Source organism: Pan troglodytes, chromosome 10, assembly GCF_028858775.2.
Source record: "Pan troglodytes isolate AG18354 chromosome 10, NHGRI_mPanTro3-v2.0_pri, whole genome shotgun sequence".
Lineage (NCBI taxonomy): Eukaryota > Metazoa > Chordata > Mammalia > Primates > Hominidae > Pan > Pan troglodytes.
Window position 1 is genome coordinate 73,943,512 of NC_072408.2, and position 18,393 is coordinate 73,961,904.

At 35.5% G+C, this 18,393-nt stretch overlaps 1 protein-coding gene across 3 annotated transcripts in view; it reads left to right on the top strand.

Annotated features, from left to right (window-relative positions):
• Nucleotides 1–18,393, top strand: part of GYS2 (glycogen synthase 2) — a 65,863-nt gene that overhangs the window by 21,529 nt on the left and 25,941 nt on the right. For all 3 annotated transcript variants that reach the window (XM_520790.8, XM_054664483.2, XM_009425754.5), the window contains 5 exons: nt 3,498–3,689; nt 5,229–5,411; nt 10,542–10,686; nt 16,206–16,323; nt 16,515–16,635. In XM_520790.8, coding sequence (XP_520790.2) covers nt 3,498–3,689; nt 5,229–5,411; nt 10,542–10,686; nt 16,206–16,323; nt 16,515–16,635 — 759 coding nt within the window. The remainder of the gene's footprint in view (nt 1–3,497; nt 3,690–5,228; nt 5,412–10,541; nt 10,687–16,205; nt 16,324–16,514; nt 16,636–18,393) is intronic.

The window sequence follows — 18,393 nt, forward strand, 5'->3', positions numbered from 1 at the left end:
GTCAATGTGGTGAAACCCCTGTCTCTACTAGATATACAAAAATTAGCCAGGTGTGGTTTTGCAGGCACCTGTAGTCCCAGCTACTCAGGAGGCTGAGGCAGGAGAACCACTTGAACCCAGGAGGCAGAGGTTGCAATGAGCCGAGATCGTGCCACTGCTCGCCTGCTTGGGCAATAAGAGTGAAACTTCATCTCAAAAAAAAAAAAAAAAAAGAAGAAGAAAATAAATTCTTCCCTGGAAACTACACATGGAATGTGGCTCTGTCAACACACTGATTTTAGTCTATTTTGGACTACTGACTTCAATATCTGTAAGATAATAAATTTATTTTAAGCCACTAGGCTTTTGGTAATTTGTTACAGCTCCAACAGGAATCGTGATGTCAAGTCAAGGGAGGAGAGAATTTTAAGTATGAAGAAGGGATTAAGTCAGCAAAGGACTGATCCTGGGTCTGTTGGGTTTGGTAATATTTGGGCCATTGGTAACATGGATAAGTACAGTTTCAGAGGAGAAAGGAAGGTTAAATCTCATTTCAGTGGGTTAAGGAATAAATAAGTGGTAAGAAAAAAGACACGGAAGTTGTGATTATGAGATTTTTCTATGAATATAAAATATAATAATGTAGTTGCAGAATGACATGGTTTTGAGAATTGGTGTGTTATTAAATATGGGTAAGACCTGAGCATGTTTATTTGCAAAAAGGAAATACCTAGCAGACAGGGAAAAGCTAAAAGCTCAGAATAAATGGAGGATTGAAGAGAATAAAGTCGCTGAGAATGGGGAAGGGAACAAGATCCAAAGCAATACTGAAAGAATCATTTTTCACTTGTCTCACTCAAAAAAGGAAAAAAGGATAAATGCAAATACTAGATACAAGTTAATGAAGAATTCAGGACAATCTTACCCAATGTTTTTGATGATCTCACTGAAGCAGGTGTTAAAGGTCATTTTATGACAATTAAAAGGCAAGTGTAGAAACTAGGGAAGTTCAAGAAAGAAGTTCTGAAAAAGTGTTCAAGGAAGTTTTGGACATGTTTGAGATGTAGTCATGACTTTATAGTGGCACAAATACACACGGCTGTGACTTTGTCCAGGAGCAGTCTGCAGTCTGAGTGATGGTGCAGGAAGTTGAATAGATGAAGATCCAGTGTTGTTTAATTTGACCATTCATGCAATGGGTCAAGGTGGCCCAAGAATTGAAGGTAATTGTAAAAGTGATTGAATTAATAGTTTAATTCATGGGCCATTGCATTGGAATAGATAGAAAAGGAAGAAATTAAATAAGGAATAGACAGGAAAGAAAGTAAGCAAAGCCAGAAAGAAGATGATAATGTAGGACAAAATGGAGGGTTATAGGAACTGGAGGTCTTAAAGGGGAGAAAGAAAGAATATATACACTGGCAGAAACACAGTGACAGAAATGGAAGTACAAGAGTTGTAACTGGGTAACAGAATGCCGAAGTGGAATATTTTAGAGAAGAAATCATTTGGGATTTGACAAGGAAAGAATGCAGTCATGATCCTGAGTAGCTGAAATCAGGTGGACATGAAAGTCTTTTAAGTCCATAAGGTCAAGTAACCATGAGGTTAATTGTGCAGGATAAAAAATCTGGACTTTGAAGTTGCTTAGGATAAGGTCAAAAAGTAACCTTATCTTTGCTGAGAAAGGAAAGGTAATATTTTTGGATAGCAAACATTTCAAAGGTGTTTTATATGTAAATAAAGAATAAGGCTTTAAAAGTTTCAGTAGAATTTTAAAAATCAGTAACTTTCCTTCCTACTCATCCCAGGAATATAGTTTCTGGGGGTGAAAAAATGCAAAGTCTTCACTTGAGATGCTGTGTGGGTAGTGGTGTCTAGGAGGTGCATGCAAGGTTTAAGGAGTGGAATGCATAATTTACAAGGGAACTTGAGATCCCAAAGAGTACCCGAAAACATTTCTTAGTGAAGGCAGCATAGAGAATGTTAGAAATGTGATAGAACAATGCCTATTGTACTATCAGGATGCAAATAAATGAAATGTTAGAAAGGGCTTGCATTTGAAGTTCTGGTGAAGGAAGAGTTAGATGAGAAACACAATGGAACTGACTGGTCTCAAGACTTCATGGCTTTCTAGTGTAGGGATATTTTCATGTTGCAGCCAAGAACTGACTGGAGGTCAATGCCAATTGGCTTACATTCTCTATTTATGTAATAGTTTCAGCTCTTCTTTACGATCTTAGCTTATGTATCATGTGGCACATATTAGGCAGTCAGTAAATATTATATAGTAATATTACATGTTATTCACAGTGTATAAATACATGAAGCAATGAATTTCCCAAGGAGAAAAACTATTGAAAAGTGGTTTGGGGCTCAGGAAAATTTCATCTTAAAAGGAAACAGTGGCATGATAAACACTAAATTATAATGGAAACAACTGAAACATAATGAGGGTCTTTCAAGGTTGACCAAGGAACAGATGGGTGAGAAGCATCCCCACACATGCCTGGGTCCCCTGGTAGGAAATGATCAAATTGGGCTTTGAAGTCCTGCAAAATTCAGCCATAGGTGGAGTCATAAGTGTCAATATGTAAGCAATATTAATATATTTTATTTTCTAGAGAAGCCTGGATCCACATTCAAAAAGACTCGTAGCCTCTGCTGAGTTCCAGAAAGGGTTTGAAGTGGTTTATGAGGTTGTATATCATGTAATAGGAGAATAAACATAAAATGAAAATTAAGACAAAAGAACAAGTAAATTACTATAGAAATATGGAGACAAAAAAGGAAGTTAAAACTTGGATATGCAAGTGATGATATACATACAACTGGAAAAAAATGAGAGAGCTAATTCATTAAAACTTGCAGAAGATAAAACATTTAGGAATCAACGTCAATTTGAAGAATGTAATAGAATTATACTTTGAGTTACTAGATTAAAGAGATAATGTATCTAGGGCAATGTGTTAAACCTCTGGCAGCAACCATACTGGGAAACATTTTGCATCACTTCTTTTGATAGGAATAGTAAGATAAATCACACATATTGGACTACAGAAATAGCTTTTTCTTCTAGCAGGAAATATTGTTAGTCCTGTTCCATAAAAGAAAATAAGTGACACTGGAGCCATTATATCCAACTACCCAGGTTTTCAGAGATACAAAGCATTTCATGGCTCTGTCATAAAAGCAGACACTATAATATTAATCCCTGTGAGTTCATGGTCACAAGAGAGTAACTAGAGACAGATGAACAGAGATTACATGATTTAGATACATTGTTTTTAAATTTAATGAAGAGCAAGAATTTGGAGGTTCTAGATGAATGGATTTATGCCCATTCCAGCTTGAAGCTCAAACAGCAGAGGCTATATGTTATCAATATTCTTTTCTAAGTAGCTTGTTTAATCTGCTATTGAGTACTACATAAAGTTTATATCCTCAGAGTGCAAATACATTGTCCTGTCTTGCATGACTTAATATCACTACATGGCTGTGTGTTCTTCATATGACAGGTGCATTTTGGAAGATGGCTGATAGAAGGAAGTCCTTATGTGGTGCTTTTTGACATAGGCTATTCAGCTTGGAATCTGGACAGGTGGAAGGGTGACCTCTGGGAAGCATGCAGTGTCGGCATTCCTTATCATGACCGAGAAGCCAATGATATGCTGATATTTGGATCTTTAACTGCCTGGTTCTTAAAAGAGGTATGGTTTATTATATAGTGATACAACAGAGGAGCAGCACAACTGCTTTCAGTGCCCAAGAATGATCCCATGATCTTTAAATGAGGCAGATTTTGAGATGATGCCATTATGGCTTGTCCTAATACAATTGAAAGAAATCTGAGGAAATGTTGAGCATTCTGCAAATTAAATGGAACAGCGTAATAATGATGCTTATTACTATTTACCTCATGTCAAATTTAAATGGCATGATGTGTATCAAACACCCAATTATATTGCCCCATATATAGATGATACTTTATATATATATATAAGAAAAACATGAAGTATAGAATCTTAAGAGTAGCAAATAGCTTAATAAGCTATTTGTTTAATAAGCTTTCCAGGTGATCCTGATGTACACTACATGTGATAACCACTGTTTTAAGTTTACTCTCCAAATTTCCCAATTCTCTGCTCAGCCTTCTTCAATGCCGGTGTTTTGCTATTGTCTCTATTAAGGAAATGAACTCTCATTGTGGAGTCAGTGTGAATGTTAATATTTTGTAAGGGCAAACAAAATAAGTTGTCTCTTTGTAAGGCAAAGATACGGATGCCCACCTGATTTGGAACTAGGCCCTGGGGTGGAATTAGACCCCGATCTTCAGTGTGTTACAAAGCTGCTATTTGATTCTAGGCATGTTTTTTATTAGCCTCTTTCTCTCTAATTCCATATTCTTAATAATATATCAGTTAAATTTTGTTGGCTTCAAGAAAAAGAAAACCCAAATAAGACAAATTTAAAACATGGAAGCATTTATTATTTATTATAAAATGATGTAATGGCATTTTATCTTTGTTTCTCAAAATCAAATATGCAAATATATACATGAAAATCATTGTATGCTTTTAGAGTTTTCAAGTCATTGAAAATCCAAGTAATTATCTATTAGAAAAAAATGATATTGTAAAAGTCACTTTTTCTTCATATGCATTTTTTTTCCATTATGATTGTTATATAGTTTTAGGCAACATTTGCTTCTCCATAATTGGGCCACTACAAATATACAAGGCATTTTCAAGTCTCTTCCTGGCCATTTCTTTAGTAAATATCAAAATATATACTATAAATAAACACAAGTCTAGTCAATTAAAAAAAATTTAAGTAGTTTTTTAAAAATAAGCTTATAAGTAAGTGGTCCCAATTGATTCAGCTGTTCAGTGATATCTTTAAGAATTTACTTATTCTTAAATAAATATTTTTTGAGTGTCTACTTTGCATTTATTCCATTTATTTATTAATATTCATTACCTGTTATTAATATTAGTATTTATTCTTCTGTGGATACAAAAAATCTGCTCCATCTCTGAAAGGGAGGATTAAGACCTAAAAATATATGGGGTTAATGAACATGCCACTGAATCCTGTATTATCCTTGCTAAATATTCATGCTTTATGTTTCGACTCCTTTAAATTGCAAAATAATTTATAGACACCATAACTCCACTTATGATGTGGACCATGATCACAATCAAGCTTCATCAACAACTTTTCTGAATGCTTTTTTTTCCCTAATGTAGGTGACAGATCATGCAGATGGTAAACATGTCGTTGCCCAATTCCATGAATGGCAGGCTGGAATTGGACTGATCCTTTCTCGAGCCAGGAAACTTCCTATTGCCACAATATTTACAACCCACGCTACACTACTTGGGAGGTATCTCTGTGCAGCAAATATTGATTTCTACAACCATCTTGATAAGGTAAATATTCCTTCCTCCCTCCCTCTTACTCACCCTTCTTTCAGATTGCTGAAGCTGAAAGATAAGTATTGATCTGTACATTTCATCTGCCAACCAGATGGCAGAAATGCCCTTTTAGCTAATCAATATTCATGACAAAGCTTCCCTTGGGTTGAAAGACAGCTCATATAGTTCAACTTTGTTCAGAGTACACTAGAGTATAGAGGTGAGAGGCCTGATTTCTGTCCCACTTTGGAACAATAGTTCCAGAGGGATATGGTAGGAGTAAAGACATGGTGTAGGTGCAAGGTTGGGCCCTTGTTCTAGCCTAAGGCTATGGAAGTGCTGTGAACACCCTGGATCCACACGCAGCTCTGAGTGGCAGGTAGATAATTGAGAATTGAGACATACAAACTTGCACTATGAGACTTACTTCCTCTATTTCTTCTATCCTCCAAGTAAACAATTGATTAAAAGCCACATTATAGGTTGATAGGTTCAGTTTTCTCTGCAACTTTGCAATGCACAGGGGGCATTTTTGTGGGATCAAGTAAAACAGAAGTTATTGCAAACAGGGATATGGGTCCTTGGTGAACAAGAAGTTATTTTTGCTCATCTTAGCAGGTTACCTGAGTCTATGACCTGCCAAAGTCATTCAGTTTTGATTTATTTCTTCTATTTTTCATGTCAATTTAGATTAATGAAAGTATATATTTTATATCATCATGTTAATAATATTAACAAAATGTTTGAGTAGTATAAATTCAGAGGTTTTGCAGATTTGGTGTCTATATTAACAATCAAATCTATTTAGTACTCTAGGGTTCAGTTTTGCTATCAGGAAAATTAGGAAGTTAGAAAGCTGATTTTTAAAAATTTCCCAGCTTAAAGAGTTCTAGGATTCTATAAAACAGAATGTGTATGTGTGTGTAATACACAAATAATACTCAAATAATGCCACTGAAAAGTTACACTACTGTCTCAAAGACACTTAGAGCACAAGAAAGTTCTTTCTGAAAAACTTTAACATCTGTAAAGCAATGAGTGGTCCTGATGAGCCCTTCCCTATAAAAAGGTCAGCCTAATCTAAAGGGCAAACTAGAAATACAAGCTGTACATTTAAAATAAAATCACCAAGGAATTCAGAAAGCCTGGGGATCTGGGAGGTTCTTAGCGGTATATAGTAATGGTGGACTAATAAGGGCAAACCAGTGATCTGTGATAAGCTGATAAGCTCAACAACCATGCTTCCTGGAGAGGAGTGCACTTTGACTTCAGTGAAAGAGAAAATATTAGAGTGGCAGATTGAATATTTCACTTCAGAATTCTTGAATCTTGTATAGTAATAATTAATTTTAAAAGCTACTGATAATATACATAGGATATTTTTCTTTGGTTTTAAGGAAGAAATGCATTATAGTATATAGTTATATATTATAATTTTACCCTTTTGATGAAAGGGCAGTATTTTTCATACTGTCTTTAGATATAATCATACATCTCTCTAGTTTAAAGCCCTTCACTGGTTGAGATACTTAAGTTTAGTCAGATCCCTGCCCATCTTTCTAGTAAAATGTTCTGTCTATCAAAATGACTAGTAGACAACAAGCAGTCAAGAACTAGCTTTTTGTTTAAATTCATAGTCGTTTTACACAGCAGAAGCCCCCATGTTCACACTAAGTTTAGAATTTGGGTGACACATAAGAATACCAAATTATATACATGAAAGGTTTTTAAAATTTCAGTATAAGGAAGAAGTCATAGTTTAATCTTTGATGCAGGAACCAGGATCAGCTTCAGTAAATTCTGACTCAGACAAATGAAAATAGGGCAAATATGAGAACAAGAAAAAGATAATTAAACTTTTGTAAAATCAGAAAGATTAGAACGATTTTACTCAAATTACTGCTAACTGAAAACAATTTTTGTTAGTAGCCAATTACAAAAACTCTAACGCTGGTTTAAGTTTTTAGTAAAACTCATTATTTAAAATAAGATTTTAACCATTTTCAGCCAGCGTATGAAATTTCTGAGAATATGTCTCCAAACTCATTTTTTAAAGTCCAATCATTGATCAATTATCCTCTCGACTCTAATGACTACATAATAAATTCTTTTTTTTCCTCTAAAGCCTTTAGTTTTCTTGTTTTGCCCCCCGCCCCACCCCCCCATTTTATGTTGTTTGTTTGTTTTTGTTTTTGACACGGAGTCTTGCTCTGTCGCCAGGCTAGAGTGCCGTAGCGTGATCTCGGCTCACTGCAACCTCCACCTCCCGGGTTCAAGCGATTCCCCTGCCTCAGCCTCCTGAGTAGCTGGGACTACAGGCACACACAATCATGGCCAGCTAATTTTTTGTATTTTTAGTAGAGACGGGTTTTCACCATATTGGCCAGGATCGCCTCGATCTCCTGACCTCGTCATCCGCCCGCCTCAGCCTCCCAAAGTGCTGGGATTACAGGCGTGAGCCACCACTCCCGGCCTTTTTTTTCTTAATTGTAACAGAATTTCCTAGATGGAAATCTGAGGACAGTGCCGTTTGGGATTGGAAAATGGGGAAGGAAGCCATGGACAATTATTTGGTGGATTTAAACTCTTTCTTCTGATCAAGCTTTGAGCTAGTCAACTTCAATTACAGGGTTATCCACATGTGTCACTGGACTGTGTTTTATTGATTAATATGTACTTTACCCATTTTTTCTTTTTCTATACACATTATCCAGAATTCAATAAAAAATTATGAGATATATTAAAATGCAAGAAAGTAAAAACCCATTGTCAGAAAGACCAGTTCCAGATATGTCCTATGTTGGAATTATTGTACAGAGATTTTAAGATATAATCATAAATATGTGGAAGAATGGACAACATGTGTAAACGGATAAGGTTCCTGTAAAGCCACAGGAGTGGCCACGCGTACTACAGACCTAAAAGATAAGCGTGCCCCATGGGAGGAGGGAAAGGCAGAAGCATGTACACCCGCCTGACTTCCCCAAGGCCTCTCACGGGGTCTCCAGGCTCTTGCTATCCTGCCTCTGTATTTGTGCATACTCAGCCTGCTCATTTAGAAAATCTATCTTCCCATCTCTAAATGTCCAAATGTTAAATGCTGTCTTATCTGTGACATGTGATTCTCTACAACAATAATAATAATTAATAATAACAATGGCTAAATTTATTGAGCACTTTCCATATACCAGGCACTTTTCTAAACATTTGACATTTGTTGTCTCATTTGAAATTCACAAAATACTCAATGGGATAGAAAACATTCTTTACTTCTTTCCAGAGTTATTTTTCTTAAACACTGGCTCTGTCTTTACCACACCTCTAAATAAACACTTTCAGAGTGGCTTTTCTTGTTTACAGGACAAAGGCAAAATTCCTAGGCTCATCTTCAGGGATTTCAGTGATCTGGCCCTATTGTATCCGACCAGCCTCTGTCTCTTACATTCTACATCCAGTGCTACAGTCACATCAGATGTCCTGCTATTTTCTGCACATGCCATAGCATTTTCTATACTTGTTCTTTAGGGCAGCTAGCATTTCAGCTAAAAATAACTTTCCCAGAATTAAACTTTCATATCCTGGTCCAAATGCCATTTTATTCATCCAACCAATTTGGAGATAGAAAGATGAATAAGTCTTCGTCTTTGCACTTGAAAGTCTTACATTTGTAGAGTTGATACTGACTCCGCTTACTGCGTAGTAAGAGATAATTTTGCCTACCTTCAGCCAGAGTGAATCAGTGCTGCTTTGATCCTATAACTTATTCAGACACATACTCATTTCATTTCTACCTGTTTTTAATCCATTTTCCATTAATTTATAAGTTTCTTAAAGTTAATAGATACACATAAATTGCTCAAAAAAGTTGATTAAATGAGAGATTTGGTTTCATTAATTAGGCTGGCCACACAGAGCTTTTAAGAAAACTTCTGCTGATCCAAGCATGTCATATACAACCTGATTCAAACATTTTCAGAGAGATGATTCCAAATGTTACAGTCATGAAAGAATGCTCTAGGAGTTTTCTTGTTCTAATCATGAGATTCCTCTAATGGGTCTCTTTTTAGTATTTTTCTCTATATGATGCCATAATTATTGGGACTAACTTGTTGATAGAGTTGAAGTCTCAATGATATAAAAACAGATGAATACAAGACTGTATTCATTAATCAGTCAGGCTGATTAGGGATCAAATTAGGGTTCTACCAAGATTCTTAATAGCAATGTGACCTTCGACAAGTTTCTTGACCTCTAAAAGGTTCAATTTCCTTCTCCATAAAATGAAGACAAAATATGTGTCTCAGTAGTTTATAAGAATTAAATATGTTATTGTGCTTAGTGGAGTGCCTGACACTAGTGCTGAAGAGCTACTAAAAATCTTCATTATGAAAAGCACCCTACTTACATAATGTCAGAAACTTTACATATTCTTTTTGTCTTAGACACTGCTAGTTTCATACGGAGCTGTGTGAGACACTACACTCAGTAACTAAGTGAAATGGCAAAAGCCCACACTGTTGCCAGTTATTTAAGTGATTGTTGGGAATTTGACTTTTTTTAAGTTAAACTACCCAGAAGTATAGATAATTGCATAATCTAGCACAATATATAACTAGACTAACTATACACTCTTTGCAATTATAAAGGGGAAGTTCTATAACCAAGGAAAAGCGTTTGTCTTTCTCTTTTTCAGGTTCCCTTTCAGTGAATTAAGCATTATAATAATTATTCTTATTTTCGATGTCAACTTTAATGTCAACTTTGTTTCATTGTTTATGGGAAAATATATAAAAGACTTTGGAGAAAGGCATTAGCTCAGTATTCCAAGATGTAGAATAAGTAAAAGTGAAATTAAAATGTCAAAAATTCAAGAATTCTATGTGATTACAGTAAGGTAGAAACATCATTTACTTAGGGAGTTAAACTGCAGTTTAGAGGGAGAAATGGAATAAACAATGTCTTTTAAAGTGTAAGTCCTTATGTATATTGTAGTAATGGGTTTAATTCAAGTTTTTATTACTTTTTTGTGGTCATAAAATTTTACACAGCCTTGAGGTAAGCCAATTGGTGAAATGTGTGATTTTGTTTAGCTTGTGTAGAAGGGCCATTGTTAGCAAATGTGTGTTTTATTTTTGTTTCTAACAGTTTAACATTGACAAAGAGGCTGGGGAAAGGCAGATTTACCACCGGTACTGCATGGAGCGAGCTTCCGTTCATTGCGCTCACGTGTTCACCACGGTTTCTGAAATAACAGCAATAGAGGCTGAACATATGCTGAAGAGAAAGCCTGGTAATTATTATCCCTGGATCACCTATCTTTCAGTTCCGAATGATGTTAGACTATGAGGATTTTGTTTTCCATCGTGAAGTAGTAGTTTGAGGAAAAATTGCATTCAGTTACCACGCAGCTCTTTTTATGTATTTTAATTCTCAATTTCAGTAGGTTTGCAGGGAAACCAACTCAAAGCTATATCTGGAACATGGCTAAGTGTTCAATCTGTGCTTGTTGAATAAATGAGCTATGCTTGAAATAACCTCGGTATGACCTGGGTTGTCACAATGAGTTGGTATGTGTAAGGAAGTTCGGTTGACTCTTGTCTTTTGAGAAAATGAAAGCCAAGAAAACAGAAATTTGTGTGAGACTATCCCAGTCCTACATCTTGTAATATTGCCTCATTGGTGCTGTGTTGGTAGAAACGTTTTATATTACCTATCCCCAGATTCCTTGGAAATTTTTCCAGGAACTATCTACAGACCCAACCAGAGCTTGCAATGTGAAGAACTCATGCTCATAAGACATGGCCCTGTCACCCGGCCATGGCTGATTGGCCCAAAGGAAGACATCTGACATAAGCTGGGCCAATCAGAATGCTCCCATTCAAACGAGTCTCTCAATGCACTGTCACACAATGAAACACTACCAATAACTCAAAGCTATTGGTAGTGTTCATTTTTCTACTTTGTTGCACTGGATGCAAAGAAGATTAAACTACACTGAATTGTTATAAGAAGCAAAAACAGACTGAGAGAGAGAACTGGAGGCTCTCCACAGTGATTTCGACCCCTTTTTCTTTTTTTCTTTTTTTTCTTTTTTTTGAGATGGAGTCTTGCTCCATTGCCCAGGCTGGAGTGCAGTGGCGTGATCTCGGCTCACTGCAGCTTCTGCCTCCCGGGTTCAAGCAATTCTCTGCCTCAGCCTCTCGAGTAGCTGGGATTACAGGCACCTGCCACCATGCCCAGCTAATTTTTGTATTTTTAGTAGAGAGGGGGTTTCACTATCTTGGCCAGGCTGGTCTTGAACTCCTGACCTCGTGATCCACCCGCCTTGGCCTCCCAAAGTGCTGGGATTACAGGTGTGAGCTACCACGGCCAGCCAGTTTTGACCACTTTTAAAAATCATTCCTAAGGCTCAGCTAAATATTTGCCATGAGACACTCTGGCATCCTATTAATAAATTCCTTGTTATTATACTTAAGCCAGCATTAGTAGGTTTATATTACTTGCAACGAAATCATCCTAATTAATATATCCTCCTTGCTTAATTTCTGTGGTCTTGTCTCTAGTTGTCCTTCTTTCAGATAGCAGAATGTGTAGAAGAGGTATTTCAAGGTGCTAGATTAAAAAAAAAAAAACAAGATAGAACAAGAACCCAACTAATTTGAATAGTGGCAGCATTAAGAACCTATAGTAGCCTTTTTTCTTTCCAAGGATTCTCTTGGATTCACTTGGATTCTTACTCTCATTCTTCTTTTGGGAGTTTATTCCATCAATATGCTCATTTCTCTCTTGGATCTTCCTTTTTCCTGTCTACAGTTATCTTTCTCTGAGCTCACAAAAATGCTTTCTTTGTTTTTGCCTATTCTAAAATGAAAATTTCTCTTGAGGTTTCTACCCTGCCAAATATCATACCATCTCCTCCTTTCTCCTGCTGCCAAATATCTTATAAGAGTAAACCATAATTGCTAGGTTCACTTACTTATTAGCCCCTGGGACTCTGGCTTCCTACCTCCAACTCTGGCCTAAAATTGTGTTTCCAAAAATCATCGAATTCAGGGTCATCTAATGTTTTTTATTTTTCTTCATATTCTCTAGCATTTAAAGGTGGTGAACATCTGTTTCCATTATTTTTCATGACACTGCACATTCTGCTTTCTTTCCAGTATAATCTTTTCTGGTGCCTCTAATCATTTTTCTACTTTCTTTTACTTTTCAAAGTGGACATTCTCCAAGATTCTATTCTAGGTCCTGCTTTCTCTATATACTATTTTCTTAAATTTTTGTTTTCTTAAGAATATAGCTACAGAGTAGTGGTCAAAGCATGAGCTTTTTGCCAAACTGCCTGTATTCAGTACCAAAAATGGTTTTATGTTGAGTATACGTTACTAGCTGTGTGACATTATAAAAGTTACTTAAGCTCTCTGTGTCTTATCTGCATAATGTGGATAATCCTTTCTCTTATCTAGAATCATTGCAATGATTCAAACGTTAACATATGGAAAAAACTCAGCTCAGTGCCTGGTACATTGTAAAGATTTAGAAAATATCGATTATTATTTTGTGTGGATCACTGTCTAGATTTTCCCCAAGTTCTCATCTATTACTGAGTGCCCACAGCTAGCTTTCTCTGGAAGTTCTACCAGAAACCATAAACACTGCAATCTGGGCTTCTTCAGACTTGCAGTAGAATCATGTGGTGCCTCTGATGGAAATTGTGAAATCTCTGAACATTTTGTGGCTCAAGAAGGTCAATGTACTTTTAGTAGATCATTAAACATATAAACCTTCCCAAGAGCATTCTGAAAAAAAAAAAAGGATCACATAGTGTAACTATGACTTTGTATTCCTTGATTTTTCTTGAAGTCTTCCCCGATTAAAAGTTTCACTACAGCCATTACTTTTAACGCTGAGGGTGCAACTACAGAGCAAGAGGAAAATTGGCTGGGTGAAAAACATGCATGGGACCAGATATTTTTCAAAATATCACTATATAATAATAATTGGCAAAAGCTTATATTTATTACTATATCATTATGCTTTTGCCATAAATTTGACTCAAAATAATTTAAGATGTTGAAAAGGTGATATTTTCTTAAAAATATTGGAGAGAAGGCAGTATGATAAATTTACCAATTACAGATACAAAACTGAATACAACATATGCCTTAAATATCTTATGTTGCTTTAAAAAATTTTGTCATTTTCCCTTTAATATAGTCATTAATAGTGTTGCAATTATTGATTTTGGAGCCCATGCTAATACCTTACTATGAACTCTAGCTAATACCATCCTTTAGTCAACGTTTTTCTTTTGTGTTGGCGTTGTTAACATCAGAAAGGTGGGTAACATTGACATTGTCTTCTACTTGGGAACAATAGCAAGAAATTAGTGACCAATGTTGCTTCCAGGGAAAGGAAAAAATTATGGAACGGAAGTGAAAAGGAGATTTTTCAAGGTCAATATCTTGATTTTTTAAAAATTTAAATGATATGAGCATATAACTTATATACACTAATTTATTATGTAATAACATATGTATTTATATGAACTAATTAAATTAAATTAATCAAATTAATTTAACATCATTTCCTGGTTATTTTACTACATTTTACTATGATTTTAGGTTATTTGTATATAGTAGTGCAGTAATACCATTATATGTTACTGTGCACCATTACATACAAATAACCTAAAACCTATAACCTATATAATGGTGCAGTAACATCTATATATCTATATATATATATGTATATATATATATGTGTGTATATATATATATTTCATGGATGGAAATAGTATAATGGTGTTACTGCACTTTTCTTCCCAACTCTGCATTGACATTGGTAGCTTGAAATCAGTCATGATGGGAATATTTACACCTTGGAGAAAGGCAAACACTAGAATTATCTCTCTCTCTTTCTCTTTTTCTCTCTTTTTCCTGGAGTACTCTTTGTTAAATTTTACCAGCATATGACTGCACATAGGCCTGTGCATGTGAGATTATTCTGTTATAAATATGGATATTAGAAGACCTCATTGGCCTAACACTTTAGGCTAATGAACAGACAATTTCAGGACACAGATCTTTTTTTTATAATTGTTTGTGAAACAATTTGGAAAACTGCTGAGGATTACAATGCATAATAAGCTGGTATCCACATACATTCTTGCCTTCTATAGCTTTTGTATGGTACAGTTGTATGACACCACTGCATCAAAAGGGTGGAAACTCCTGAGCCAGGCTGCTTTGGTTCTAAATCCAGCCTCTGTTACTTTGTGCTTACTTGACATTGGGCAAATGACTTAATATTCTGCAGGCCAGTTTCGTTATTTGTAAAATGGGGACAGTGAAAACAATTTACCTCATAGGGATTTTTAAAAATTATTATATATCAAATATAATAGGGCCTGGCACAAAGTGAGCCCTACATAATTGCTGTAGAAAGATAAATACATTTTAAGATGTAATTATCATACTATACGAATCACATTATATAGTTCATTTAGGAATTATTCACATGAAAGCTTTCACTGGAAATCTTGGCTACTTAAAATTGATTCTACTGTGGCCATGTATGTAAAAGAGTGTAACAAATGTCAGATTACTTAATAAAAACTCATAAAAATCAGTAAGTTTTTATTTTCCACAAAAAATGACCAAAAAGCCTGGATTGATTTTGTGGAACCATGTCAAGAAAATAGCCAGTTAACTGTAAAAGATTCTTTTTTTTTTTCTTTTGAGATGGAGTCTCACTCTGTCACCCAGGCTGAAGTGCAGTGGCGTGATTTCAGCTCACTGCAACCTCCACCTCCTGGGTTGAAGCAATTCTCCTGGCTCAGCCTCCCCAGTAGCTGGGACTACAGGTGCACACCACCATGCCTGACTAATTTTTGTATTTTTAGTAGAGATGGGGTTTCACCATGTTGGCCAGGCTGGAAAAGATTCTTAAAATTACAAAAATCTTCATAGCCCTATGCCACATTTTTTTTTAACATAGCTTCTTTTTTCTTGTTTTTGCTTTATGCTGCTAAATCTGATAACCCATGTATTCAACTCAGTAGGTAGTTTCCGTCATATGCTCTGAGTGGTCCCTCTCTTTCTTGTCACAGACCAATGTTTGGAAAACCAAGAATGTCTTCCTGCCTGAGCAACAAAATCTCCTGGGAAGAATGAATCAGTTGTGTTAGAAATAAGAGATGGAAATAAGAATAGAAATTAGAAGTAAGAGGTTTCCTTTTCCAATTTTCCAAATGCACAAAAGGTGTGGAAAACAAGATGGCAGGAGGTAGTTTAGTGCAGGGTTAAGGAAACAGTATGTGGGGTCAGACTGCATGGATTCTGCTTCGACTCATCAGCTGTGTGTTCTTGGACGGCGTCTTTAAACAACTCTGTGCCTGAGTTTCCACCTCTGAAAATGCAGATAAGAGCACTCACTCCCTTGGTTTGTTGAAGAGATTGAGTTACACTCTAAGCCTTTAGAGCAACACCTGGTACACATTAAATAATCAATAAATGAGTACTATAATAACCATGATTATTGTTATTGATTAACTTGTTTCATTGTACCAGTGCTTCATTGTTATTTTGGTCAGGCATTTCTGATTTCCTATTTCAATCAGTAGACCAAATTTGTTGTGAATTTTTATGAATTTTTTATGAACTGGAAGTTTTATAAATTTTAAATTTTATGGTAGTCAGAAAGTAGAATGTCAATAAACATCTAACTTTATAGTTTTAAAGATACTTTTTTCTACAATGGTACCCTCTTTGAAAAGAGAATTTTCATAATAATTTTGTTTTGCCTTTCTAGATGTAGTTACTCCAAACGGCTTGAATGTTAAGAAATTTTCAGCAGTGCATGAGTTTCAAAATCTACATGCCATGTACAAGGCCAGAATCCAAGATTTTGTTCGAGGTCATTTCTATGGGTATGATTTTCTTTATTAAAAAAAAAAAAAGAAGTATCAGATATGAGTGATCTTAGGTAGAGAGAAAACAGAATTGTAATAATAAATGTTTATCTTTCCCAGCCCCCTTTGTACATTAACAGAATTCATGTGTACATTTTGTTACTGTTGCTGTATTTCATTTGAAACTGTTTGGTTTTGTTTTGTTTTAGTCATCTCGACTTTGATCTTGAAAAGACTTTGTTCCTTTTCATTGCTGGGAGGTATGAGTTTTCAAACAAAGGAGCTGACATCTTCCTAGAATCCTTATCCAGGCTAAATTTCCTGCTGAGGGTAAGAAAGCTCTAGGACATGGTATAACACTCTTGTAGGGAGAACTTTCTTCTGTGGGAAGTGAAGAATTTTTTGGCTTCTTAAATAGTTTTCAAGAGAATAAACGATAATCGTATTCTAAAAATTGCTTCAGCCTTTCAATTTACATATTGGAGTTACCACACTGTTGACTTGTGTGTTTGTCTATAATGTCATCTTTTTTTTTTTTTTTTTGGAGAATCTTAAGCTTATCCCATTATATGTCTCATTAAGCTTATCCCATTCTCCCCTTCTATGTTTTAATAAGTCATTATAACATCTCTTTTCCCTCACATGAGTTTGTAATCAATTGAAAAGTAAATATAGAGAAATCCAGTAAATGGAGAGCAAAATATCAATTTTCAGAAAATCAGTGAAGACTATAATGGAAGATGTGGCTTATGCACATGACAATACGCATCCTAATACTGAACCTTGTTATGACTCTTAGCCATTTAATCATAGGAAGCTCTGACCATCACTCTCCTCTCCCGACTGAAGCAGGCCTTTAGAGTAGCACGTGCCACATAACTGGCAGCCAAACCCGACAGCACGAACTCTCTATAGAACAGGGCAGACACATACACACTCGGTTCACTCACCTCCCCAGCCACACCACCTCCCTGCGACTAAGTCTTAAAGTCTTGAACTAGTGGATGTCACACCACATGAAAGCATGAAGGAGGAAAAAGAAGGTTCTTACTCCCAACAATGTGAAATCATTTTTTTACTCAGGAAGGTGGGATACAAAGTGGGTTCTCAACTAACCGAGCAATACAATATGCATAAATAGAAGCAACTATAAAAAAAGATACCATGTCATAGCTATTGATGGCAGCTATTGGTTTATATTCCAATCCCATCACATAAAAATATAGAATAAGTAATAGGAAAATATTCACAGGAGAAGAGTGTAGAATTTCAATCTTAATGAGATAATGAGAAAATCTAAACTTTCCTTAGTTCTGTACTACCCTCCAGTTAAATTTTTATTTCTTGGACATAAATTTTTTGCTTTAGAGCAGACATTATACCAAATATGCTAAAAAAATTTACTAAAGCCACATTAATAAGCAAGCGATTCATTAATAAAATCCAACTATGCAAAACAAAACTGAAGACTAAAAAGATTATTCTTAAATAACCTTACTTCATATTTCCTAGTATATATTCATTCAACAAGCTTTATAATGGACTCACAACTATATCACATATACAATCTTTAGGGACATTATTAATAAATGCATTTATATAGTTATTAAATATTCACTTTATTTATAGATATGAAGAAAAGACTGATTACTATTATACTAGACATAAAAGATAACTGCAATACTTGGAGAAGTTAAAAGAAGGAATTCTCTTTCCACATAGTACATTTATTCTTTGATAGCACATTGGCTGTTCCTAGGGTGAGTTTCCTATTGTATGCCTTCAGTAGCTTTCCCTAATAAAATGTCAGGCCCCAGAGGGCCGAGGCTGCGTACTAGACGGTAAAGTGCCCCACACTCTGGAGCTAGTCAGTCATTTCCAGAACACATAAACCTTCATAGAGGTTCATGATTTTAAGTGAGTTTATGCTTTCATTCTTATAGCTTCTTAACAAGTCATTTCCTTTTGAGAGATGCTAAGCCAGCAGTTTAAATGTCAGCTTTGGCACTAACCTGTTATAGGAACTCAGAGAAAATATTTAACCTCTCATTCCTTTCTTTTGACATTAATAAAATAGAGAAATGCCTA